This window comes from Melanostigma gelatinosum (genome assembly GCF_949748355.1).
Source record: "Melanostigma gelatinosum genome assembly, contig: SUPER_1_unloc_1, whole genome shotgun sequence".
Taxonomy (NCBI): Eukaryota; Metazoa; Chordata; class Actinopteri; order Perciformes; family Zoarcidae; genus Melanostigma; species Melanostigma gelatinosum.
The window spans coordinates 1,295,696-1,323,516 of NW_027635330.1; the positions used below are offsets into that span (position 1 = coordinate 1,295,696).

At 44.6% G+C, this 27,821-nt stretch overlaps 1 protein-coding gene across 1 annotated transcript in view; it reads left to right on the forward strand.

Annotated features, from left to right (window-relative positions):
• LOC306786361 (NEDD4-like E3 ubiquitin-protein ligase WWP2) overlaps window positions 1-27,821 on the forward strand; it is a gene marked incomplete at both ends in the record, with an annotated part of 335,533 nt that overhangs the window by 138,176 nt on the left and 169,536 nt on the right. The window contains one exon of the mRNA XM_079297399.1: window positions 20,880-20,907. Within this exon, the coding sequence (XP_079153525.1) occupies window positions 20,880-20,907 (28 nt within the window). The remainder of the gene's footprint in view (window positions 1-20,879; window positions 20,908-27,821) is intronic.

Sequence of the window (27,821 nt, forward strand, 5' to 3'; positions counted from 1 at the left end):
GACGTGGCGGCTCGGCGAATTTCGATCCTTCGCCATGAACGAATAAACTGATGTAACTCGACTCCACATCATCAGATCTTTACCAGATTTCACGTGTTTGATTAGACTCCAGGCCTGAAGACATCTGCAGGCCAATTTTGAATCATAGTCATAGCGCCACCTACTGGTAACAGGAAGTTAAAGTCGTTATACTTTGGCTTGTTTCTCTTAGTAGGTAAATCAAATCAATATCAAATTTGTTCCACACAAATACAAGAAGTTCATAATGCCAGATCATGAAGCTTTTGATGTTTCGTCGAACGCCGTTGCCGTGGCGATGCAGTCTTCGCCGTTAACAACGAAGGTCATTTTGAGAGGCTAAAAATGCTCGAAACATAACCAAACTTGGCAAGTAGATTACAAGGCCGAAATGTAGTTATGGAATATGATTTTATTGGTTCAGAGTGGCAAATCGGCTCAATAGCGCCCCCTACAAAATTTCACCGAAGCAGCCCTCGCAGTACGTTTGACCTAGATGTATGAAATGTGGTAGGAACATGTATCGCATATGGACTTCAATAAAAGTCTCTTGGGGCTATGCTCTAAACCCAACCGGAAGTCAGCCATTTTGCATTTCTTCTGAATTTCTAGTGTCGTTTTTGTCATTTCCAGGCGCTGCACTTTAACGAACTCCTCCTAGGGAATTAATCAGATCAACTTCAAATTTGGTCGGTACAGTCTAAAGACCTTTGTGATGAAAAGTTACTCAAAGCTTGTTGTTTCGTGAAAAGCTGTTGCCGTCGCGACTGAATTTCGATCCTTCGCCATGAACGAATAAACTGATGTAACTCGACTCCACATCATCAGATCTTTACCAGATTTCACGTGTTTGATTAGACTCCAGGCCTGAAGACATATGCAGGCCAATTTTGAATCATAGTCATAGCGCCACCTACTGGTAACAGGAAGTTAAAGTCTTGATACTTTGGCTTGTTTCTCTTAGTAGGTAAATCAAATCAATATCAAATTTGTTCCACACAAATAGTTCATAATGCCAGATCATGAAGCTTTTGATGTTTCGTCGAACGCCGTTGCCGTGGCGATGCAGTCTTCGCCGTTAACAACGAAGGTCATTTTGAGAGGCTAAAAATGCTCGAAACATAAGCAAACTTGGCATACACATTTAAAGCCCAAAATGTAGTTGTATAATATGATTTTATTGGTTCAGAGTGGCAAATCGGCTCAATAGCGCCCCCTACAAAATTTCAACGAAGCAGCCCTCGCAGTACGTTTCACCTAGATGTATGAAATTTGGTAGGAACATGTATCACATATGGACTTAAATAAAAGTATATTGGGGCCATGCTCTGAACCTGCATGCAGTGTCTGACGGTCACGGAACTGAATGACAGCATCAACCAGAGTCCTCGCGGCGTCCGACGGTCGCGGACGTTCTCGGCCGCGCAGGCCGGAGTCCCGCCGGCACCCCGACGTGCATGCACCCCGACATGCATATTGCGAGGGCCCGCTCATCGCTGCTCGCAGCTTTAATTCTTCTTATTCTTATTCTAAGTGTTTCGTCGCAAAAAGGAGGTGCTTGGGATATTGGGAATGTTGTGAAATTTGGCACGCAAGCCAGAATTTGCGAAAATTGCAGTCTGATTGGGGTGCTCAGCTGCGGTATGAAATATTGGCTCGCTAGCGCCCCCTATTGAGTAGCCCCGACATCAGGATTCACCCAGCTGTATGAAATTTGGTCGGTATGTGGAACGTGATGAGACGCACAAAAACTCCTCTAGGAAGTTTTCTCTAAACCAAACAGGAAGTCGGCCATTTTTGCATTTATGACGTTTTTTGACCGTTTCAAGGCGTCATACTTTAACGAACTCCTCCCAGAGATTTGACCCGATTGACTTCAGATTCGGCTAGTCTGCTCTTGAGACCTTGGCAGTGAAAAGTTACTCAAAGATCAAAAAGTTATGGAACTATGTGGCCGTGGCATGGCGTCAAAGAAACACCATTCGCCACGAAACAGGAAGTTGTTGTAACTCGGCCGTACATTGTCGAATCTGCTCAAAATCTCTCAGATGTCATACCATCCTGACCCGGAACACATCTATATGATAATTTTGAATCAAAGTGATAGCGCCACCTAGTGGCAACCGGAAGTTGTACGCTGCGTACTTTGACATCCTGCTCCTCACAGATTAATCAGATCCCTCTCAAATGTTGTCATACAAGCCTTAAGACCTTGATAATGCTTCATTGTGATGATTGTAAGAAGTTACTGAAGGGCGGCGACGTGGCGGCTCGGCGGATTTCGATCCTTCGCCATGAACGAATAAACTGATGTATCTCGACTCCACATCATCAAATCTTTACCAGATTTCACGTGCTTGATTAGACTCCAGGCCTGAAGACATCTGCAGGCCAATTTTGAATCATAGTCATAGCGCCACCTACTGGTAACAGGAAGTTAAAGTCTTTATACTTTGGCTTGTTTCTCTTAGTAGGTAAATCAAATCAATATCAAATTTGTTCCACACAAATAGAAGAAGTTCATAATGCCAGATCATGAAGCTTTTGATGTTTCGTCGAACGCCGTTGCCGTGGCGATGCAGTCTTCGCCGTTAACAACGAAGGTCATTTTGAGAGGCTAAAAATGCTCGAAACATAAGCAAACTTGGCAAGTAGATTACAAGGCCGAAATGTAGTTAGGGAATATGATTTTATTGGTTCAGAGTGGCAAATCGGCTCAATAGCGCCCCCTACAAAATTTCGACGAAGCAGCCCTCGCAGTACGTTTGACCTAGATGTATGAAATTTGGTGGGAACATGTATCACATATGGACTTAAATAAAAGTATATTGGGGCCATGCTCTAAACCTGCATGCAGTGTCTGACGGTCACAGAACTAAATGGCAGCATCAGCCAGAGTCCTCGCGCCGTCCGACGGTCGCAGATGTTCTCGGCCGCGCAGGCCGGAGTCCCGCCGGCACCCCGACGTGCATATTGCGAGGGCCCGCTCATCGCTGCTCGCAGCTTTAATTATTATTATTCTTCTTCCGCTTTCATGGCAAAAAGGAGGTGCTTGGGATATTGGGAAGTCTGTGAAATTTGGCACGCTAGCCAGAATTTGCGAAAATTGCAGTCTGATTGGGGTGTCCAGCTGCGGTATGAAATATTGGCTCGCTAGCGCCCCCTATTGAGTAGCCCCAACATCAGGATTCACCCAGCTGTATGAAATTTGGTAGGTATGTGGAACGTGATGAGACGCACAAAAAATCCTCTTGGCCGTTTTCTCTAAACCAAACAGGAAGTCGGCCATTTTTGCTTTTATGACGTTTTTTGACCGTTTCAAGGCGTCATACTTTAACGAACTCCTCCCAGAGATTTGACCCGATTGACTTCAGATTCGGCTAGTCTGCTCTTGAGACCTTGGCAGTGAAAAGTTACTCAAAGATCAAAAAGTTATCGAACTATGTGGCCGTGGCGTGGCGTCAAAGAAACACCATTCGCCACGAAACAGGAAGTTGTTGTAACTCGGCCGTACATTGTCGAATCTGCTCAAAATCTCTCCTATGTCATAACATCCTGACCCGGAACACATCTATATGATAATTTAGAATCATAGTGATAGCGCCACCTAGTGGCAACCGGAAGTTGTACGCTGCGTACTTTGACATCCTGCTCCTCACAGATTAATCAGATCCCTCTCAAATGTTGTCAAACAAGCCTTAAGACCTTGATAATGCTTCATTGTGAAGATTGTAAGAAGTTACTGAAGGGCGGCGACGTGGCGGCTCGGCGAATTTCGATCCTTCGCCATGAACGAATAAACTGATGTATCTCGACTCCACATCATCAGATCTTTACCAGATTTCACATGCTTGATTAGACTCCAGGCCTGAAGACATCTGCAGGCCAATTTTGAATCATAGTCATAGCGCCACCTACTGGTAACAGGAAGTTAAAGTCTTTATACTTTGGCTTGTTTCTCTTAGTAGGTAAATCAAATCAATATCAAATTTGTTCCACACAAATACAAGAAGTTCATAATGCCAGATCATGAAGCTTTTGATGTTTCGTCGAACGCCGTTGCCGTGGCGATGCAGTCTTCGCCGTTAACAACGAAGGTCATTTTGACAGGCTAAAAATGCTCGAAACATAAGCAAACTTGGCAAGTAGATTACAAGGCCGAAATGTAGTTAGGGAATATGATTTTATTGGTTCAGAGTGGCAAATCGGCTCAATAGCGCCCCCTACAAAATTTCGACGAAGCAGCCCTCGCAGTACGTTTGACCTAGATGTATGAAATGTGGTAGGAACATGTATCACATATGGACTTCAATAAAAGTCTCTTGGGGCTATGCTCTAAACCCAACCGGAAGTCAGCCATTTTGCATTTTTTATGAATTTCTCATGTCATTTTTGTCATTTCCAGGCGCTGCACTTTAACGAACTCCTCCTAGGGAATTCATCAGATCAACTTCAAATTTAGTCGGTACAGTCTAAAGACCTTTGTGATGAAAAGTTACTCAAAGCTTGTTGTTTCGTGAAAAGCTGTTGCCGTGGCGACGGAATTTCGATCCTTCGCCATGAACGAATAAACTGATGTAACTCGACTCCACATCATCAGATCTTTACCAGATTTCACGTGTTTGATTAGACTCCAGGCCTGAAGACATCTGCAGGCCAATTTTGAATAATAGTCATAGCGCCACCTACTGGTAACAGGAAGTTAAAGTCTTGATACTTTGGCTTGTTTCTCTTAGTAGGTAAATCAAATCAATATCAAATTTGTTCCACACAAATAGTTCATAATGCCAGATCATGAAGCTTTTGATGTTTCGTCGCACGCCGTTGCCGTGGCGATGCAGTCTTCGCCGTTAACAACGAAGGTAATTTTGAGAGGCTAAAAATGCTCGAAACATAAGCAAACTTGGCATACACATTTAAAGCCCAAAATGTAGTTGTATAATATGATTTTATTGGTTCAGAGTGGCAAATCGGCTCAATAGCGCCCCCTACAACATTTCAACGAAGCAGCCCTCGCAGTACGTTTCACCTAGATGTATGAAATTTGGTAGGAACATGTATCACATATGGACTTAAATAAAAGTATATTGGGGCCATGCTCTGAACCTGCATGCAGTGTCTGACGGTCACAGAACTGAATGGCAGCATCAACCAGAGTCCTCGCGCCGTCCGACGGTCGCGGACGTTCTCGGCCGCGCAGGCCGGAGTCCCGCCGGCACCCCGACGTGCATGCACCCCGACGTGCATATTGCGAGGGCCCGCTCATCGCTGCTCGCAGCTTTAATTAGGGCCCGAGCACCGACGTAGTCGGAGCGGAGGACCTATTGAATTTCGAATGTTTATTATTCTTCTTCTTCTTCTTCTTCTTCTTCTTATTTTTAGTGTTTCGGTGCAAAAAGGAGGTGCTTGGGATATTGGGAAGTCTGAGAAATTTGGCACGCAAGCCAGAATTTGCGAAAATTGCAGTCTGATTGGGGTATCCAGCTGCGGTATGAAATATTGGCTCGCTAGCGCCCCCTATTGAGTAGCCCCAACATCAGGATTCACCCAGCTGTATGAAAGTTGGTAGTTATGTGGAACGTGATGAGACGCACCAAACATCCTCTTGGAAGTTTTCCCTAAACCAAACAGGAAGTCGGCCATTTCTACTTTTATGACGTTTTTTGACCGTTTCAAGGCGTCATACTTTAACGAACTCCTCCCAGAGATTTAACCCGATTGACTTCAGATTCAGCTAGTCTGCTCTTGAGACCTTGGTAGTGAAAAGTTACTCAAAGATCAAAAAGTTATCGAACGATGTGGCCGTGGCGTGGCGTCAAAGAAACACCATTCGCCACGAAACAGGAAGTTGTTGTAACTCGGCCGTACATTGTCGAATCTGCTCAAAATCTCTCATATGTCATAACATCCTGACCCGGAACACATCTATATGATAATTGTGAATCAAACTGATAGCGCCACCTAGTGGCAACCGGAAGTTGTACGCTGCGTACTTTGACATCCTGCTCCTCACAGATTAATCAGATCCCTCTCAAATGTTGTCAAACAAGCCTTAAGACCTTGATAATGCTTCGTTGTGAAGATTGTAAGAAGTTACTGAAGGGCGGCGACGTGGCGGCTCGGCGAATTTCGATCCTTCGCCATGAACGAATAAACTGATGTAACTCGACTCCACATCATCAGATCTTTACCAGATTTCACGTGTTTGATTAGACTCCAGGCCTGAAGACATCTGCAGGCCAATTTTGAATCATAGTCATAGCGCCACCTACTGGTAACAGGAAGTTAAAGTCTTTATACTTTGGCTTGTTTCTCTTAGTAGGTAAATCAAATCAATATCAAATTTGTTCCACACAAATAGTTCATAATGCCAGATCATGAAGCTTTTGATGTTTCGTCGAACGCCGTTGCCGTGGCGATGCAGTCTTCGCCGTTAACAACGAAGGTCATTTTGAGAGGCTAAAAATGCTCGAAACATAAGCAAACTTGGCATACACATTTAAAGCCCAAAATGTAGTTGTATAATATGATTTTATTGGTTCAGAGTGGCAAATCGGCTCAATAGCGCCCCCTACAAAATTTCAACGAAGCAGCCCTCGCAGTACGTTTCACCTAGATGTATGAAATTTGGTAGGAACATGTATCACATATGGACTTCAATAAAAGTATATTGGGGCCATGCTCTAAACCTGCATGCAGTGTCTGACGGTCACAGAACTGAATGGCAGCATCGGCCAGAGTCCTCGCGGCGTCCGACGGTCGCGGACGTTCTCGGCCGCGCAGGCCGGAGTCCCGCCGGCACCCCGACGTGCATATTGCGAGGGCCCGCCCATCGCTGCTCGCAGCTTTAATTAGGGCCCGAGCACCGACGTAGTCGGAGCGGAGGACCTATTGAATTTCGAATGTTTATTCTTCTTCTTATTAGGGCCCGAGCACCGACGTAGTCGGAGCGGAGGACCTATTGAAACCGTAATGTTTATTATTATTATTATTCTTATTATTATTTTTAGTGTTTCGTCGCAAAAAGGAGGTGCTTGGGATATTGGGAATGTTGTGAAATTTGGCACGCAAGCCAGAATTTGCGAAAATTGCAGTCTGATTGGGGTGTCCAGCTGCGGTATGAAATATTGGCTCGCTAGCGCCCCCTATTGAGTAGCCCCAACATCAGGTTTCACCCAGCTGTATGAAATTTGGTCGGTATGTGGAACGTGATGAGACGCACAGAAAATCCTCTTGGACGTTTTCTTTAAACCAAACAGGAAGTCGGCCATTTTAGCTTTTATGACGTTTTTTTACCGTTTCAAGGCGTCATACTTTAACGAACTCCTCCCAGAGATTTGACCCGATTGACTTCAGATTCGGCGAGTCTGCTCTTGAGACCTTGACAGTGAAAAGTTACTCAAAGATCAAAAAGTTATCGAACTATGTGGCCGTGGCGTGGCGTCAAAGAAACACCATTCGCCACGAAACAGGAAGTTGTTGTAACTCGGCCGTACATTGTCGAATCTGCTCCAAATCTCTCATATGTCATAACATCCTGACCCGGAACACATCTATATGATAATTTTGAATCAAACTGATAGCACCACCTTGTGGCAACCGGAAGTTGTACGCTGCATACTTTGACATCCTGCTCCTCACAGATTAATCAGATCCCTCTCAAATGTTGTCAAACAAGCCTTAAGACCTTGATAATGCTTTGTTGTGAAGATTGTAAGAAGTTACTGAAGGGCGGCGACGTGGCGGCTCGGCGAATTTCGATCCTTCGCCATGAACGAATAAACTGATGTATCTCGACTCCACATCATCAGATCTTTACCAGATTTCACATGCTTGATTAGACTCCAGGCCTGAAGACATCTGCAGGCCAATTTTGAATCATAGTCATAGCGCCACCTACTGGTAACAGGAAGTTAAAGTCTTGATACTTTGGCTTGTTTCTCTCAGTAGGTAAATCAAATCAATATCAAATTTGTTCCACAAAAATACAAGAAGTTCATAATGCCAGATCATGAAGTTTTTGATGTTTCGTCGAACGCCGTTGCCGTGGCGATGCAGTCTTCGCCGTTAACAACGAAGGTCATTTTGACAGGCTAAAAATGCTCGAAACATAAGCAAACTTGGCAAGTAGATTACAAGGCCGAAATGTAGTTAGGGAATATGATTTTATTGGTTCAGAGTGGCAAATCGGCTCAATAGCGCCCCCTACAAAATTTCGACGAAGGAGCCCTCGCAGTAGGTTTGACCTAGATGTATGAAATTTGGTGGGAACATGTATCACATATGGACTTAAATAAAAGTATATTGGGGCCATGCTCTAAACCTGCATGCAGTGTCTGACGGTCACAGAACTAAATGGCAGCATCAGCCAGAGTCCTCGCGCCGTCCGACGGTCGCGGACGTTCTCGGCCGCGCAGGCCGGAGTCCCGCCGGCACCCCGACGTGCATATTGCGAGGGCCCGCCCATCGCTGCTCGCAGCTTTAATTATTATTATTATTATTATTCTTAGTCTTTCGTCGCAAAAAGGAGGTGCTTGGGATATTGGGAATGTTGTGAAATTTGGCACGCAAGCCAGAATTTGCGAAAATTGCAGTCTGATTGGGGTGTCCAGCTGCAGTATGAAATATTGGCTCGCTAGCGCCCCCTATTGAGTAGCCCCGACATCAGGATTCACCCAGCTGTATGAAAGTTGGTAGTTATGTGGAACGTGATGAGACGCACCAAAAATCCTCTTGGCCGTTTTCTCTAAACCAAACAGGAAGTCGGCCATTTTTGCTTTTATGACGTTTTTTGACCGTTTCAAGGCGTCATACTTTAACGAACTCCTCCCAGAGATTTGACCCGATTGACTTCAGATTCGGCGATTCTGCTCTTGAGACCTTGACAGTGAAAAGTTACTCAAAGATCAAAAAGTTATCGAACTATGTGGCCGTGGCGTGGCGTCAAAGAAACACCATTCGCCACGAAACAGGAAGTTGTTGTAACTTGGCCGTACATTGTCGAATCTGCTCCAAATCTCTCATATGTCATAAGATCCTGACCCGGAACACATCTATATGATAATTTAGAATCATAGTGATAGCGCCACCTAGTGGCAACCGGAAGTTGTACGCTGCGTACTTTGACATCCTGCTCCTCACAGATTAATCAGATCCCTCTCAAATGTTGTCAAACAAGCCTTAAGACCTTGATAATGCTTCATTGTGAAGATTGTAAGAAGTTACTGAAGGGCGGCGACGTGGCGGCTCGGCGAATTTCGATCCTTCGCCATGAACGAATAAACTGATGTATCTCGACTCCACATCATCAGATCTTTACCAGATTTCACATGCTTGATTAGACTCCAGGCCTGAAGACATCTGCAGGCCAATTTTGAATCATAGTCATAGCGCCACCTACTGGTAACAGGAAGTTAAAGTCTTGATACTTTGGCTTGTTTCTCTCAGTAGGTAAATCAAATCAATATCAAATTTGTTCCACACAAATACAAGAAGTTCATAATGCCAGATCATGAAGTTTTTGATGTTTCGTCGAACGCCGTTGCCGTGGCGATGCAGTCTTCGCCGTTAACAACGAAGGTCATTTTGACAGGCTAAACATGCTCGAAACATAAGCAAACTTGGCAAGTAGATTACAAGGCCGAAATGTAGTTAGGGAATATGATTTTATTGGTTCAGAGTGGCAAATCGGCTCAATAGCGCCCCCTACAAAATTTCGACGAAGGAGCCCTCGCAGTACGTTTGACCTAGCTGTATGAAATTTGGTGGGAACATGTATCACATATGGACTTAAATAAAAGTATATTGGGGCCATGCTCTAAACCTGCATGCAGTGTCTGACGGTCACAGAACTAAATGGCAGCATCAGCCAGAGTCCTCGCGCCGTCCGACGGTCGCGGACGTTCTCGGCCGCGCAGGCCGGAGTCCCGCCGGCACCCCGACGTGCATATTGCGAGGGCCCGCCCATCGCTGCTCGCAGCTTTAATTCTTATTATTATTTTACCAGTTTGATGGCAAAAAGGAGGTGCTTGGGATATTGGGAAGTCTGTGAAATTTGGCACGCAAGCCAGAATTTGCGAAAATTGCAGTCTGATTGGGGTGTCCAGCTGCGGTATGAAATATTGGCTCGCTAGCGCCCCCTATTGAGTAGCCCCAACATCAGGATTCACCCAGCTGTATGAAATTTGGTAGGTATGTGGAACGTGATGAGACGCACAAAAAATCCTCTTGGCCGTTTTCTCTAAACCAAACAGGAAGTCGGCCATTTTTGCTTTTATGACGTTTTTTGACCGTTTCAAGGCGTCATACTTTAACGAACTCCTCCCAGAGATTTGACCCGATTGACTTCAGATTCGGCGAGTCTGCTCTTGAGACCTTGGCAGTGAAAAGTTACTCAAAGATCAAAAAGTTATCGAACTATGTGGCCGTGGCGTGGCGTCAAAGAAACACCATTCGCCACGAAACAGGAAGTTGTTGTAACTTGGCCGTACATTGTCGAATCTGCTCCAAATCTCTCATATGTCATAACATCCTGACCCGGAACACATCTATATGATAATTTAGAATCATAGTGATAGCGCCACCTAGTGGCAACCGGAAGTTGTAGGCTGCGTACTTTGACATCCTGCTCCTCACAGATTAATCAGATCCCTCTCAAATGTTGTCAAACAAGCCTTAAGACCTTGATAATGCTTCGTTGTGAAGATTGTAAGAAGTTACTGAAGGGCGGCGACGTGGCGGCTCGGCGAATTTCGATCCTTCGCCATGAACGAATAAACTGATGTATCTTGACTCCACATCATCAGATCTTTCCCAGATTTCACGTGTTTGATTAGACTCCAGGCCTGAAGACATCTGCAGGCCAATTTTGAATCATAGTCATAGCGCCACCTACTGGTAACAGGAAGTTAAAGTCTTTATACTTTGGCTTGTTTCTCTTAGTAGGTAAATCAAATCAATATCAAATTTGTTCCACACAAATAGAAGAAGTTCATAATGCCAGATCATGAAGCTTTTGATGTTTCGTCGAACGCCGTTGCCGTGGCGATGCAGTCTTCGCCTTTAACAACGAAGGTCATTTTGAGAGGCTAAAAATGCTCGAAACATAAGCAAACTTGGCAAGTAGATTACAAGGCCGAAATGTAGTTACGGAATATGATTTTATTGGTTCAGAGTGCCAAATCGGCTCAATAGCGCCCCCTACAAAATTTCGACGAAGCAGCCCTCGCAGTACGTTTGACCTAGATGTATGAAATGTGGTAGGAACATGTATCGCATATGGACTTCAATAAAAGTCTCTTGGGGCTATGCTCTAAACCCAACCGGAAGTCAGCCATTTTGCATTTTTTATGAATTTCTCATGTCGTTTTTGTCATTTCCAGCCGCTGCACTTTAACGAACTCCTCCTAGGGAATTCATCAGATCAACTTCAAATTTGGTCGGTACAGTCTAAAGACCTTTGTGATGAAAAGTTACTCAAAGCTTGTTGTTTCGTGAAAAGCTGTTGCCGTGGCAACGGAATTTCGATCCTTCGCCATGAACGAAAAAACTGATGTAACTCGACTCCACATCATCAGATCTTTACCAGATTTCACGTGTTTGATTAGACTCCAGGCCTGAAGACATCTGCAGGCCAATTTTGAATCATAGTCATAGCGCCACCTACTGGTAACAGGAAGTTAAAGTCTTGATACTTTGGCTTGTTTCTCTTAGTAGGTAAATCAAATCAATATCAAATTTGTTCCACACAAATAGTTCATAATGCCAGATCATGAAGCTTTTGATGTTTCGTCGAACGCCGTTGCCGTGGCGATGCAGTCTTCGCCGTTAACAACGAAGGTCATTTTGAGAGGCTAAAAATGCTCGAAACATAAGCAAACTTGGCATACACATTTAAAGCCCAAAATGTAGTTGTATAATATGATTTTATTGGTTCAGAGTGGCAAATCGGCTCAATAGCGCCCCCTACAACATTTCAACGAAGCAGCCCTCGCAGTACGTTTCACCTAGATGTATGAAATTTGGTAGGAACATGTATCACATATGGACTTAAATAAAAGTATATTGGGGCCATGCTCTGAACCTGCATGCAGTGTCTGACGGTCACAGAACTGAATGGCAGCATCAACCAGAGTCCTCGCGCCGTCCGACGGTCGCGGACGTTCTCGGCCGCGCAGGCCGGAGTCCCGCCGGCACTCCGACGTCCATGCACCCCGACGTGCATATTGCGAGGGCCCGCTCATCGCTGCTCGCAGCTTTAATTAGGGCCCGAGCACCGACGTAGTCGGAGCGGAGGACCTATTGAATTTCGAATGTTTATTAGGGCCCGAGCACCGACGTAGTCGGAGCGGAGGACCTATTGAATTTCGAATGTTTTTAGGGCCCGAGCACCGACGTAGTCGGAGCGGAGGACCTATTGAATTTCGAATGTTTATTCTTATTCTTCTTCCGCTTTCATGGCAAAAAGGAGGTGCTTGGGATATTGGGAATGTTGTGAAATTTGGCACGCACGCCAGAATTTGCGAAAATTGCAGTCTGATTGGGGTGTCCAGCTGCGGTATGAAATATTGGCTCGCTAGCGCCCCCTATTGAGTAGCCCCAACATCAGGTTTCACCCAGCTGTATGAAAGTTGGTAGTTATGTGGAACGTGATGAGACGCACCAAAAATCCTCTTGGACGTTTTCTCTAAACCAAACAGGAAGTCGGCCATCTTTACTTTTATGACGGTTTTTGACCGTTTCAAGGCGTCATACTTTAACGAACTCCTCCCAGAGATTTGACCCGATTGACTTCAGATTTGGCTAGTCTGCTCTTGAGACCTTGGCAGTGAAAAGTTACTCAAAGATCAAAAAGTTATCGAACTATGTGGCCGTGGCGTGGCGTCAAAGAAACACCATTCGCCACGAAACAGGAAGTTGTTGTAACTCGGCCGTACATTGTCGAATCTGCTCTAAATCTCTCATATGTCATAACATCCTGACCCGGAACACATCTATATGATAATTTTGAATCAAACTGATAGCGCCACCTAGTGGCAACCGGAAGTTGTACGCTGCGTACTTTGACATCCTGCTCCTAACAGATTAATCAGATCCCTCTCAAATCTTGTCATACAAGCCTTAAGACCTTGATAATGCTTCATTGTGAAAATTGTAAGAAGTTACTGAAGGGCGGCGACGTGGCGGCTCGGCGAATTTCGATCCTTCGCCATGAACGAATAAACTGATGTATCTCGACTCCACATCATCAGATCTTTACCAGATTTCACATGCTTAATTAGACTCCAGGCCTGAAGACATCTGCAGGCCAATTTCGAATCATAGTCATAGCGCCACCTACTGGTAACAGGAAGTTAAAGTCTTTATACTTTGGCTTGTTTCTCTTAGTAGGTAAATCAAATCAATATCAAATTTGTTCCACACAAATACAAGAAGTTCATAATGCCAGATCATGAAGCTTTTGATGTTTCGTCGAACGCCGTTGCCGTGGCGATGCAGTCTTCGCCGTGAACAACGAAGGTCATTTTGAGAGGCTAAAAATGCTCGAAACATAAGCAAACTTGGCAAGTAGATTACAAGGCCGAAATGTAGTTACAGAATCTGATTTTATTGGTTCAGAGTGGCAAATCGGCTTAATAGCGCCCCCTACAAAATTTCAACGAAGCAGCCCTCGCAGTACGTTTGACCTAGATGTATGAAATGTGGTAGGAACATGTATCGCATATGGACTTCAATAAAAGTCTCTTGGGGCTATGCTCTAAACCCAACCGGAAGTCAGCCATTTTGCATTTTCTATGAATTTCTCATGTCGTTTTTGTCATTTCCAGGCGCTGCACTTTAACGAACTCCTCCTAGGGAATTCATCAGATCAACTTCAAATTTGGTCGGTACAGTCTAAAGACCTTTGTGATGAAAAGTTACTCAAAGCTTGTTGTTTCGTGAAAAGCTGTTGCCGTGGCGACGGAATTTCGATCCTTCGCCATGAACGAATAAACTGATGTAACTCGACTCCACATCATCAGATCTTTACCAGATTTCACGTGTTTGATTAGACTCCAGGCCTGAAGACATATGCAGGCCAATTTTGAATCATAGTCATAGCGCCACCTACTGGTAACAGGAAGTTAAAGTCTTGATACTTTGGCTTGTTTCTCTTAGTAGGTAAATCAAATCAATATCAAATTTGTTCCACACAAATAGTTCATAATGCCAGATCATGAAGCTTTTGATGTTTCGTCGAACGCCGTTGCCGTGGCGATGCAGTCTTCGCCGTTAACAACGAAGGTCATTTTGAGAGGCTAAAAATGCTCGAAACATAAGCAAACTTGGCATACACATTTAAATCCCAAAATGTAGTTGTATAATATGATTTTATTGGTTCAGAGTGGCAAATCGGCTCAATAGCGCCCCCTACAAAATTTCAACGAAGCAGCCCTCGCAGTACGTTTCACCTAGATGTATGAAATTTGGTAGGAACATGTATCACATATGGACTTAAATAAAAGTATATTGGGGCCATGCTCTGAACCTGCATGCAGTGTCTGACGGTCACGGAACTGAATGACAGCATCAACCAGAGTCCTCGCGGCGTCCGACGGTCGCGGACGTTCTCGGCCGCGCAGGCCGGAGTCCCGCCGGCATCCCGACGTGCATGCACCCCGACGTGCATATTGCGAGGGCCCGCCCATCGCTGCTCGCAGCTTTAATTAGGGCCCGAGCACCGACGTAGTCGGAGCGGAGGACCTATTGAATTTCGAATGTTTATTAGGGCCCGAGCACCGACGTAGTCGGAGCGGAGGACCTATTGAATTTCGAATGTTTATTAGGGCCCGAGCACCGACGTAGTCGGAGCGGAGGACCTATTGAAACCGTAATGTTTATTATTCTTATTATTCTTATTATTATTTTACCAGTTTGATGGCAAAAAGGAGGTGCTTGGGATATTGGGAAGTCTGTGAAATTTGGCACGCAAGCCAGAATTTGCGAAAATTGCAGTCTGATTGGGGTGTCCAGCTGCGGTATGAAATATTGGCTCGCTAGCGCCCCCTATTGAGTAGCCCCAACATCAGGATTCACCCAGCTGTATGAAATTTGGTAGGTATGTGGAACGTGATGAGACGCACAAAAAATCCTCTTGGCCGTTTTCTCTAAACCAAACAGGAAGTCGGCCATTTTTGCTTTTATGACGTTTTTTGACCGTTTCAAGGCGTCATACTTTAACGAACTCCTCCCAGAGATTTGACCCGATTGACTTCAGATTCGGCGAGTCTGCTCTTGAGACCTTGGCAGTGAAAAGTTACTCAAAGATCAAAAAGTTATCGAACTATGTGGCCGTGGCGTGGCGTCAAAGAAACACCATTCGCCACGAAACAGGAAGTTGTTGTAACTTGGCCGTACATTGTCGAATCTGCTCCAAATCTCTCATATGTCATAACATCCTGACCCGGAACACATCTATATGATAATTTAGAATCATAGTGATAGCGCCACCTAGTGGCAACCGGAAGTTGTAGGCTGCGTACTTTGACATCCTGCTCCTCACAGATTAATCAGATCCCTCTCAAATGTTGTCAAACAAGCCTTAAGACCTTGATAATGCTTCGTTGTGAAGATTGTAAGAAGTTACTGAAGGGCGGCGACGTGGCGGCTCTGCGAATTTCGATCCTTCGCCATGAACGAATAAACTGATGTATCTCGACTCCACATCATCAGATCTTTCCCAGATTTCACGTGTTTGATTAGACTCCAGGCCTGAAGACATCTGCAGGCCAATTTTGAATCATAGTCATAGCGCCACCTACTGGTAACAGGAAGTTAAAGTCTTGATACTTTGGCTTGTTTCTCTCAGTAGGTAAATCAAATCAATATCAAATTTGTTCCACACAAATACAAGAAGTTCATAATGCCAGATCATGAAGTTTTTGATGTTTCGTCGAACGCCGTTGCCGTGGCGATGCAGTCTTCGCCGTTAACAACGAAGGTCATTTTGACAGGCTAAAAATGCTCGAAACATAAGCAAACTTGGCAAGTAGATTACAAGGCCGAAATGTAGTTAGGGAATATGATTTTATTGGTTCAGAGTGGCAAATCGGCTCAATAGCGCCCCCTACAAAATTTCGAAGAAGCAGCCCTCGCAGTATGTTTGACCTAGATGTATGACATTTGGTAGGAACATGTATCACATATGGACTTAAATAAAAGTCTCTTGGGGCCATGCGCTAAACCCAACCGGAAGTCAGCCATTTTGCATTTCTTATGAATTTCTAGTGTCGTTTTTGTCATTTCCAGGCGCTGCACTTTAACGAACTCCTCCTAGGGAATTCATCAGATCAACTTCAAATTTGGTCGGTACAGTCTAAAGACCTTTGTGATGAAAAGTTACTCAAAGCTTGTTGTTTCGTGAAAAGCTGTTGCCGTGGCGACGGAATTTCGATCCTTCGCCATGAACGAATAAACTGATGTAACTCGACTCCACATCATCAGATCTTTACCAGATTTCACGTGTTTGATTAGACTCCAGGCCTGAAGACATATGCAGGCCAATTTTGAATCATAGTCATAGCGCCACCTACTGGTAACAGGAAGTTAAAGTCTTGATACTTTGGCTTGTTTCTCTTAGTAGGTAAATCAAATCAATATCAAATTTGTTCCACACAAATAGTTCATAATGCCAGATCATGAAGCTTTTGATGTTTCGTCGAACGCCGTTGCCGTGGCGATGCAGTCTTCGCCGTTAACAACGAAGGTCATTTTGAGAGGCTAAAAATGCTCGAAACATAAGCAAACTTGGCATACACATTTAAAGCCCAAAATGTAGTTGTATAATATGATTTTATTGGTTCAGAGTGGCAAATCGGCTCAATAGCGCCCCCTACAAAATTTCAACGAAGCAGCCCTCGCAGTACGTTTGACCTAGATGTATGAAATGTGGTAGGAACATGTATCACATATGGACTTAAATACAAGTATATTGGGGCCATGCTCTGAACCTGCATGCAGTGTCTGACGGTCACGGAACTGAATGGCAGCATCAACCAGAGTCCTCGCGCTGTCCGACGGTCGCGGACGTTCTCGGCCGCGCAGGCCGGAGTCCCGCCGGCACCCCGACGTGCATATTGCGAGGGCCCGCTCATCGCTGCTCGCAGCTTTAATTATTATTATTCTTATTATTTTATGTGTTTCGTCGCAAAAAGGAGGTGCTTGGGATATTGGGAATGTTGTGAAATTTGGCACGCAAGCCAGAATTTGCGAAAATTGCAGTCTGATTGGGGTGTCCAGCTGCAGTATGAAATATTGGCTCGCTAGCGCCCCCTATTGAGTAGCCCCGACATCAGGATTCACCCAGCTGTATGAAAGTTGGTAGTTATGTGGAACGTGATGAGACGCACCAAAAATCCTCTTGGCCGTTTTCTCTAAACCAAACAGGAAGTCGGCCATTTTTGCTTTTATGACGTTTTTTGACCGTTTCAAGGCGTCATACTTTAACGAACTCCTCCCAGAGATTTGACCCGATTGACTTCAGATTCGGCGAGTCTGCTCTTGAGACCTTGACAGTGAAAAGTTACTCAAAGATCAAAAAGTTATCGAACTATGTGGCCGTGGCGTGGCGTCAAAGAAACACCATTCGCCACGAAACAGGAAGTTGTTGTAACTCGGCCGTACATTGTCGAATCTGCTCAAAGTCTCTCATATGTCATAACATCCTGACCCGGAACACATCTGTATGATAATTTTGAATCAAACTGATAGCGCCACCTAGTGGCAACCGGAAGTTGTACGCTGCGTACTTTGACATCCTGCTCCTAACAGATTAATCAGATCCCTCTCAAATGTTGTCATACAAGCCTTAAGACCTTGATAATGCTTCATTGTGAAAATTGTAAGAAGTTACTGAAGGGCGTCGACGTGGCGGCTCGGCGAATTTCGATCCTTCGCCATGAACGAATAAACTGATGTATCTCGACTCCACATCATCAGATCTTTACCAGATTTCACATGCTTGATTAGACTCCAGGCCTGAAGACATCTGCAGGCCAATTTCGAATCATAGTCATAGCGCCACCTACTGGTAACAGGAAGTTAAAGTCTTTATACTTTGGCTTGTTTCTCTTAGTAGGTAAATCAAATCAATATCAAATTTGTTCCACACAAATACAAGAAGTTCATAATGCCAGATCATGAAGCTTTTGATGTTTCGTCGAACGCCGTTGCCGTGGCGATGCAGTCTTCGCCGTGAACAACGAAGGTCATTTTGAGAGGCTAAAAATGCTCGAAACATAAGCAAACTTGGCAAGTAGATTACAAGGCCGAAATGTAGTTACAGAATCTGATTTTATTGGTTCAGAGTGGCAAATCGGCTCAATAGCGCCCCCTACAAAATTTCGACGAAGCAGCCCTCGCAGTACGTTTGACCTAGATGTATGAAATGTGGTAGGAACATGTATCGCATATGGACTTCAATAAAAGTCTCTTGGGGCTATGCTCTAAACCCAACCGGAAGTCAGCCATTTTGCATTTTTTATGAATTTCACATGTCGTTTTTGTCATTTCCAGGCGCTGCACTTTAACGAACTCCTCCTAGGGAATTCATCAGATCAACTTCAAATTTGGTCGGTACAGTCTAAAGACCTTTGTGATGAAAAGTTACTCAAAGCTTGTTATTTCGTGAAAAGCTGTTGCCGTGGCGACGGAATTTCGATCCTTCGCCATGAACGAATAAACTGATGTAACTCGACTCCACATCATCAGATCTTTACCAGATTTCACGTGTTTGATTAGACTCCAGGCCTGAAGACATATGCAGGCCAATTTTGAATCATAGTCATAGCGCCACCTACTGGTAACAGGAAGTTAAAGTCTTGATACTTTGGCTTGTTTCTCTTAGTAGGTAAATCAAATCAATATCAAATTTGTTCCACACAAATAGTTCATAATGCCAGATCATGAAGCTTTTGATGTTTCGTCGAACGCCGTTGCCATGGCGATGCAGTCTTCGCCGTTAACAACGAAGGTCATTTTGAGAGGCTAAAAATGCTCGAAACATAAGCAAACTTGGCATACACATTTAAAGCCCAAAATGTAGTTGTATAATATGATTTTATTGGTTCAGAGTGGCAAATCGGCTCAATAGCGCCCCCTACAAAATTTCAACGAAGCAGCCCTCGCAGTACGTTTCACCTAGATGTATGAAATTTGGTCGGAACATGTATCACATATGGACTTAAATAAAAGTATATTGGGGCCATGCTCTGAACCTGCATGCAGTGTCTGACGGTCACGGAACTGAATGACAGCATCAACCAGAGTCCTCGCGGCGTCCGACGGTCGCGGACGTTCTCGGCCGCGCAGGCCGGAGTCCCGCCGGCACCCCGACGTGCATGCACCCCGACATGCATATTGCGAGGGCCCGCTCATCGCTGCTCGCAGCTTTAATTCTTATTCTTATTCTTATTTTTAGTGTTTCGTCGCAAAAAGGAGGTGCTTGGGATATTGGGAATGTTGTGAAATTTGGCACGCAAGCCAGAATTTGCGAAAATTGCAGTCTGATTGGGGTGTCCAGCTGCGGTATGAAATATTGGCTCGCTAGCGCCCCCTATTGAGTAGCCCCAACATCAGGTTTCACCCAGCTGTATGAAATTTGGTCGGTATGTGGAACGTGATGAGACGCACAAAAAATCCTCTTGGCCGTTTTCTCTAAACCAAACAGGAAGTCGGCCATTTTTGCTTTTATGACGTTTTTTGACCGTTTCAAGGCGTCATACTTTAACGAACTCCTCCCAGAGATTTGACCCGATTGACTTCAGATTCGGCTAGTCTGCTCTTGAGACCTTGGCAGTGAAAAGTTACTCAAAGATCAAAAAGTTATCAAACTATGTGGCCGTGGCGTGGCGTCAAAGAAACACCATTCGCCACGAAACAGGAAGTTGTTGTAACTCGGCCGTACATTGTCGAATCTGCTCAAAATCTCTCATATGTCATAACATCCTGACCCGGAACACATCTATATGATAATTTTGAATCATAGTGATAGCGCCACCTAGTGGCAACCGGAAGTTGTACGCTGCGTACTTTGACATCCTGCTCCTCACAGATTAATCAGATCCCTCTCAAATGTTGTGAGAGAAGTCTTAAGACCTTGATAATGCTTCGTTGTGAAGATTGTAAGAAGTTACTGAAGGGCGGCGACGTGGCGGCTCGGCGAATTTCGATCCTTCGCCATGAACGAATAAACTGATGTATCTCGACTCCACATCATCAGATCTTTACCAGATTTCACATGCTTGATTAGACTCCAGGCCTGAAGACATCTGCAGGCCAATTTCGAATCATAGTAATAGCGCCACCTACTGGTAACAGGAAGTTAAAGTCTTTATACTTTGGCTTGTTTCTCTTAGTAGGTAAATCAAATCAATATCAAATTTGTTCCACACAAATATAAGAAGTTCATAATACCAGATCATGAAGCTTTTGATGTTTCGTCGAACGCCGTTGCCGTGGCGATGCAGTCTTCGCCGTGAACAACGAAGGTCATTTTGAGAGGCTAAAAATGCTCGAAACATAAGCAAACTTGCCAAGTAGATTACAAGGCCGAAATGTAGTTATAGAATATGATTTTATTGGTTCAGAGTGGCAAATCGGCTCAATAGCGCCCCCTACAAAATTTCAACGAAGCAGCCCTCGCAGTACGTTTGACCTAGATGTATGAAATGTGGTAGGAACATGTATCGCATATGGACTTCAATAAAAGTCTCTTGGGGCTATGCTCTAAACCCAACCGGAAGTCAGCCATTTTGCATTTTTTATGAATTTCTCATGTCGTTTTTGTCATTTCCAGGCGCTGCACTTTAACGAACTCCTCCTAGGGAATTCATCAGATCAACTTCAAATGTGGTCGGTACAGTCTAAAGACCTTTGTGATGAAAGTTACTCAAAGCTTGTTGTTTCGTGAAAAGCTGTTGCCGTGGCGACGGAATTTCGATCCTTCGCCATAAATGAATAAACTGATGTAACTCGACTCCACATCATCAGATCTTTACCCGATTTCACGTGTTTGATTAGACTCCAGGCCTGAAGACATATGCAGGCCAATTTTGAATCATAGTCATAGCGCCACCTACTGGTAACAGGAAGTTAAAGTCTTGATACTTTGGCTTGTTTCTCTTAGTAGGTAAATCAAATCAATATCAAATTTGTTCCACACAAATAGTTCATAATGCCAGATCATGAAGCTTTTGATGTTTCGTCGAACGCCGTTGCCGTGGCGATGCAGTCTTCGCCGTTAACAACGAAGGTCATTTTGAGAGGCTAAAAATGCTCGAAACATAAGCAAACTTGGCATACACATTTAAAGCCCAAAATGTAGTTGTATAATATGATGTTATTGGTTCAGAGTGGCAAATCGGCTCAATAGCGCCCCCTACAAAATTTCAACGAAGCAGCCCTCGCAGTACGTTTCACCTAGATGTATGAAATTTGGTAGGAACATGTATCACATATGGACTTAAATAAAAGTATATTGGGGCCATGCTCTGAACCTGCATGCAGTGTCTGACGGTCACGGAACTGAATGACAGCATCAACCAGAGTCCTCGCGCCGTCCGACGGTCGCGGACGTTCTCGGCCGCGCAGGCCGGAGTCCCGCCGCCACCCCGACGTGCATGCACCCCGACGTGCATATTGCGAGGGCCCGCCCATCGCTGCTCGCAGCTTTAATTCTTATTCTTATTCTTATTTTTAGTGTTTCGTCGCAAAATGGAGGTGCTTGGGATATTGGGAAGTCTGTGAAATTTGGCACGCAAGCCAGAATTTGCGAAAATTGCAGTCTGATTGGGGTGTCCAGCTACGGTATGAAATATTGGCTCGCTAGCGCCCCCTATTGAGTAGCCCCAACATCAGGTTTCACCCAGCTGTATGAAAGTTGGTAGGTATGTGGAACGTGATGAGACGCACAAAAAATCCTCTTGGCCGTTTTCTCTAAACCAAACAGGAAGTCGGCCATTTTTGCTTTTATGACGTTTTTTGACCGTTTCAAGGCGTCATACTTTAACGAACTCCTCCCAGAGATTTGACCCGATTGACTTCAGATTCGGCTAGTCTGCTCTTGAGACCTTGGCAGTGAAAAGTTACTCAAAGATCAAAAAGTTATCAAACTATGTGGCCGTGGCGTGGCGTCAAAGAAACACCATTCGCCACGAAACAGGAAGTTGTTGTAACTCGGCCGTACATTGTCGAATCTGCTCAAAGTCTCTCATATGTCATAACATCCTGACCCGGAACACATCTATATGATAATTTTGAATCAAACTGATAGCGCCACCTAGTGGCAACCGGAAGTTGTACGCTGCGTACTTTGACATCCTGCTCCTAACAGATTAATCAGATCCCTCTCAAATGTTGTCATACAAGCCTTAAGACCTTGATAATGCTTCATTGTGAAAATTGTAAGAAGTTACTGAAGGGCGGCGACGTGGCGGCTCGGCGAATTTCGATCCTTCGCCATGAACGAATAAACTGATGTATCTCGACTCCACATCATCAGATCTTTACCAGATTTCACATGCTTGATTAGACTCCAGGCATGAAGACATCTGCAGGCCAATTTTGAATCATAGTCATAGCGCCACCTACTGGTAACAGGAAGTTAAAGTCTTTATACTTTGGCTTGTTTCTCTTAGTAGGTAAATCAAATCAATATCAAATTTGTTCCACACAAATACAAGAAGTTCATAATGCCAGATCATGAAGCTTTTGATGTTTCGTCGAACGCCGTTGCCGTGGCGATGCAGTCTTCGCCGTGAACAACGAAGGTCATTTTGAGAGGCTAAAAATGCTCGAAACATAAGCAAACTTGGCAAGTAGATTTCAAGGCCGAAATGTAGTTACGGAATATGATTGTATTGGTTCAGAGTGGCAAATCGGCTCAATAGCGCCCCCTACAAAATTTCGACGAAGCAGCCCTCGCAGTACGTTTGACCTAGATGTATTAAAATGTGGTAGGAACATGTATCACATATGGACTTCAATAAAAGTCTCTTGGGGTTATGCTCTAAACCCAACCGGAAGTCAGCCATTTTGCATTTCTTATGAATTTTTAGTGTCGTTTTTGTCATTTCCAGGCACTGCACTTTAACGAACCCCTCCTAGGGAATTAATCAGATCAACTTCAAATTTGGTCGGTACAGTCTAAAGACCTTTGTGATGAAAAGTTACTCAAAGCTTGTTGTTTCGTGAAAAGCTGTTGCCGTGGCGACGCATTCTTCGCCGTTAACAACGAAGGTCATTTTGAGAGGCTAAAAATGCTTGAAACATAACCTAACTTGGCAAGTAGATTACAAGGCCGAAATGTAGTTATGGAATATGATTTTATTGGTTCAGAGTGGCAAATCGGCTCAATAGCGCCCCCTACAAAATTTCAACGAAGCAGCCCTCGCAGTACGTTTCACCTAGATGTATGAAATTTGGTAGGAACATGTATCACATATGGACTTCAATAAAAGTATATTGGGGCCATGCTCTAAACCTGCATGCAGTGTCTGACGGTCACAGAACTGAATGGCAGCATCAGCCAGAGTCCTCGCGCCGTCCGACGGTCGCGGACGTTCTCGGCCGCGCAGGCCGGAGTCCCGCCGGCACTCCGACGTGCATGCACCCCGACGTGCATATAGCGAGGGCCCGCTCATCGCTGCTCGCAGCTTTAATTAGGGCCCGAGCACCGACGTAGTCGGAGCGGAGGACCTATTGAATTTCGAATGTTTATTATTAGGGCCCGAGCACCGACGTAGTCGGAGCGGAGGACCTATTGAAACCGCTATGTTTATTAGGGCCCGAGCACCGACGTAGTCGGAGCGGAGGACCTATTGAATTTCGAATGTTTATTCTTCTTATTAGGGCCCGAGCACCGACGTAGTCGGAGCGGAGGACCTATTGAAACCGCTATGTTTATTCTTATTCTTCCACTTTCATGGCAAAAAGGAGGTGCTTGGGATATTGGGAATTTTGTGAAATTTGGCACGCAAGCCAGAATTTGCGAAAATTGCAGTCTGATTGGGGTGTCCAGCTGCGGTATGAAATATTGGCTCGCTAGCGCCCCCTATTGAGTAGCCCCAACATCAGGATTCACCCAGCTGTATGAAAGTTAGTAGGTATGTGGAACGTGATGAGACGCACAAAAAATCCTCTTGGACGTTTTCTCTAAACCAAACAGGAAGTCGGCCATTTTTACTTTGATGACGTTTTTTGACCGTTTCAAGGCGTCATACTTTAACGAACTCCTCCCAGAGATTTGACCCGATTGACTTCAGATTCGGCTAGTCTGCTCTTGAGACCTTGGCAGTGAAAAGTTACTCAAAGATCAAAAAGTTATCGAACTATGTGGCCGTGGCGTGGCGTCAAAGAAACACCATTCGCCACGAAACAGGAAGTTGTTGTAACTCGGCTGTACATTGTCGAATCTGCTCAAAATCTCTCATATGTCATAACATCCTGACCCGGAACACATCTATATGATAATTTAGAATCATAGTGATAGCGCCACCTAGTGGCAACCGGAAGTTGTACGCTGCGTACTTTGACATCCTGCTCCTCACAGATTAATCAGATCCCTCTCAAATGTTGTCAAACAAGCCTTAAGACCTTGATAATGCTTCGTTGTGAAGATTGCAAGAAGTTACTGAAGGGCGGCGACGTGGCGGCTCGGCGAATTTCGATCCTTCGCCATGAACGAATAAACTGATGTATCTCGACTCCACATCATCAGATCTTTACCAGATTGCACATGCTTGATTAGACTCCAGGCCTGAAGACATCTGCAGGCCAATTTTGAATCATAGTCATAGCGCCACCTACTGGTAACAGGAAGTTAAAGTCTTTATACTTTGGCTTGTTTCTCTTAGTAGGTAAATCAAATCAATATCAAATTTCTTCCACACAAATACAAGAAGTTCATAATGCCAGATCATGAAGATTTTGATGTTTCGTCGAACGCCGTTGCCGTGGCAATGCAGTCTTCGCCGTGAACAACGAAGGTCATTTTGAGAGGCTAAAAATGCTCGAAACATAAGCAAACTTGGCATACACATTTAAAGCCCAAAATGTAGTTGTATAATATGATTTTATTGGTTCAGAGTGGCAAATCGGCTCAATAGCGCCCCCTACAAAATTTCGACAAACCAGCCCTCGCAGTACGTTTCACCTAGATGTATGAAATTTCGTAGGAACATGTATCGCATATGGACTTAAATAAAAGTATATTGGGGCCATGCTCTGAACCTGCATGCAGTGTCTGACGGTCACGGAACTGAATGACAGCATCAACCAGAGTCCTCGCGCCGTCCGACGGTCGCGAACGTTCTCGGCCGCGCAGGCCGGAGTCCCGCCGGCACTCCGACGTGCATGCACCCCGACGTGCATATAGCGAGGGCCCGCTCATCGCTGCTCGCAGCTTTAATTATTATTATTATTATTATTCTTAGTCTTTCGTCGCAAAAAGGAGGTGCTTGGGATATTGGGAATGTTGTGAAATTTGGCACGCAAGCCAGAATTTGCGAAAATTGCAGTCTGATTGGGGTGTCCAGCTGCGGTATGAAATATTGGCTCGCTAGCGCCCCCTATTGAGTAGCCCCAACATCAGGTTTCACCCAGCTGTATGAAAGTTGGTAGGTATGTGGAACGTGATGAGACGCACCAAAAATCCTCTTGGCCGTTTTCTCTAAACCAAACAGGAAGTCGGCCATTTTTGCTTTTATGACGTTTTTTGACCGTTTCAAGGCGTCATACTTTAACGAACTCCTCCCAGAGATTTGACCCGATTGACTTCAGATTCGGCTAGTCTGCTCTTGAGACCTTGGCAGTGAAAAGTTACTCAAAGATCAAAAAGTTATCGAACTATGTGGCCGTGGCGTGGCGTCAAAGAAACACCATTCGCCACGAAACAGGAAGTTGTTGTAACTCGGCCGTACATTGTCGAATCTGCTCAAAGTCTCTCATATGTCATAACATCCTGACCCGGAACACATCTATATGATAATTTTGAATCAAACTGATAGCGCCACCTAGTGGCAACCGGAAGTTGTACGCTGCGTACTTTGACATCCTGCTCCTAACAGATTAATCAGATCCCTCTCAAATGTTGTCATACAAGCCTTAAGACCTTGATAATGCTTCATTGTGAAAATTGTAAGAAGTTACTGAAGGGCGGCGACGTGGCGGCTCGGCGAATTTCGATCCTTCGCCATGAACGAATAAACTGATGTATCTCGACTCCACATCATCAGATCTTTACCAGATTTCACATGCTTGATTAGACTCCAGGCCTGAAGACATCTGCAGGCCAATTTCGAATCATAGTCATAGCGCCACCTACTGGTAACAGGAAGTTAAAGTCTTTATACTTTGGCTTGTTTCTCTTAGTAGGTAAATCAAATCAATATCAAATTTGTTCCACACAAATACAAGAAGTTCATAATGCCAGATCATGAAGCTTTTGATGTTTCGTCGAACGCCGTTGCCGTGGCGATGCAGTCTTCGCCGTGAACAACGAAGGTCATTTTGAGAGGCTAAAAATGCTCGAAACATAAGCAAACTTGGCAAGTAGATTACAAGGCCGAAATGTAGTTACAGAATCTGATTTTATTGGTTCAGAGTGGCAAATCGGCTCAATAGCGCCCCCTACAAAATTTCGACGAAGCAGCCCTCGCAGTACGTTTGACCTAGATGTATGAAATGTGGTAGGAACATGTATCGCATATGGACTTCAATAAAAGTCTCTTGGGGCTATGCTCTAAACCCAACCGGAAGTCAGCCATTTTGCATTTTTTATGAATTTCTCATGTCGTTTTTGTCATTTCCAGGCGCTGCACTTTAACGAACTCCTCCTAGGGAATTAATCAGATCAACTTCAAATTTGGTCGGTACAGTCTAAAGACCTTTGTGATAAAAAGTTACTCAAAGCTTGTTATTTCGTGAAAAGCTGTTGCCGTGGCGACGGAATTTCGATCCTTCGCCATGAACGAATAAACTGATGTAACTCGACTCCACATCATCAGATCTTTACCAGATTTCACGTGTTTGATTAGACTCCAGGCCTGAAGACATATGCAGGCCAATTTTGAATCATAGTCATAGCGCCACCTACTGGTAACAGGAAGTTAAAGTCTTGATACTTTGGCTTGTTTCTCTTAGTAGGTAAATCAAATCAATATCAAATTTGTTCCACACAAATAGTTCATAATGCCAGATCATGAAGCTTTTGATGTTTCGTCGAACGCCGTTGCCATGGCGATGCAGTCTTCGCCGTTAACAACGAAGGTCATTTTGAGAGGCTAAAAATGCTCGAAACATAAGCAAACTTGGCATACACATTTAAAGCCCAAAATGTAGTTGTATAATATGATTTTATTGGTTCAGAGTGGCAAATCGGCTCAATAGCGCCCCCTACAAAATTTCAACGAAGCAGCCCTCGCAGTACGTTTCACCTAGATGTATGAAATTTGGTCGGAACATGTATCACATATGGACTTAAATAAAAGTATATTGGGGCCATGCTCTGAACCTGCATGCAGTGTCTGACGGTCACGGAACTGAATGACAGCATCAACCAGAGTCCTCGCGGCGTCCGACGGTCGCGGACGTTCTCGGCCGCGCAGGCCGGAGTCCCGCCGGCACCCCGACGTGCATGCACCCCGACATGCATATTGCGAGGGCCCGCTCATCGCTGCTCGCAGCTTTAATTATTATTCTTATTCTTATTCTTATTCTTATTTTTAGTGTTTCGTCGCAAAAAGGAGGTGCTTGGGATATTGGGAAGT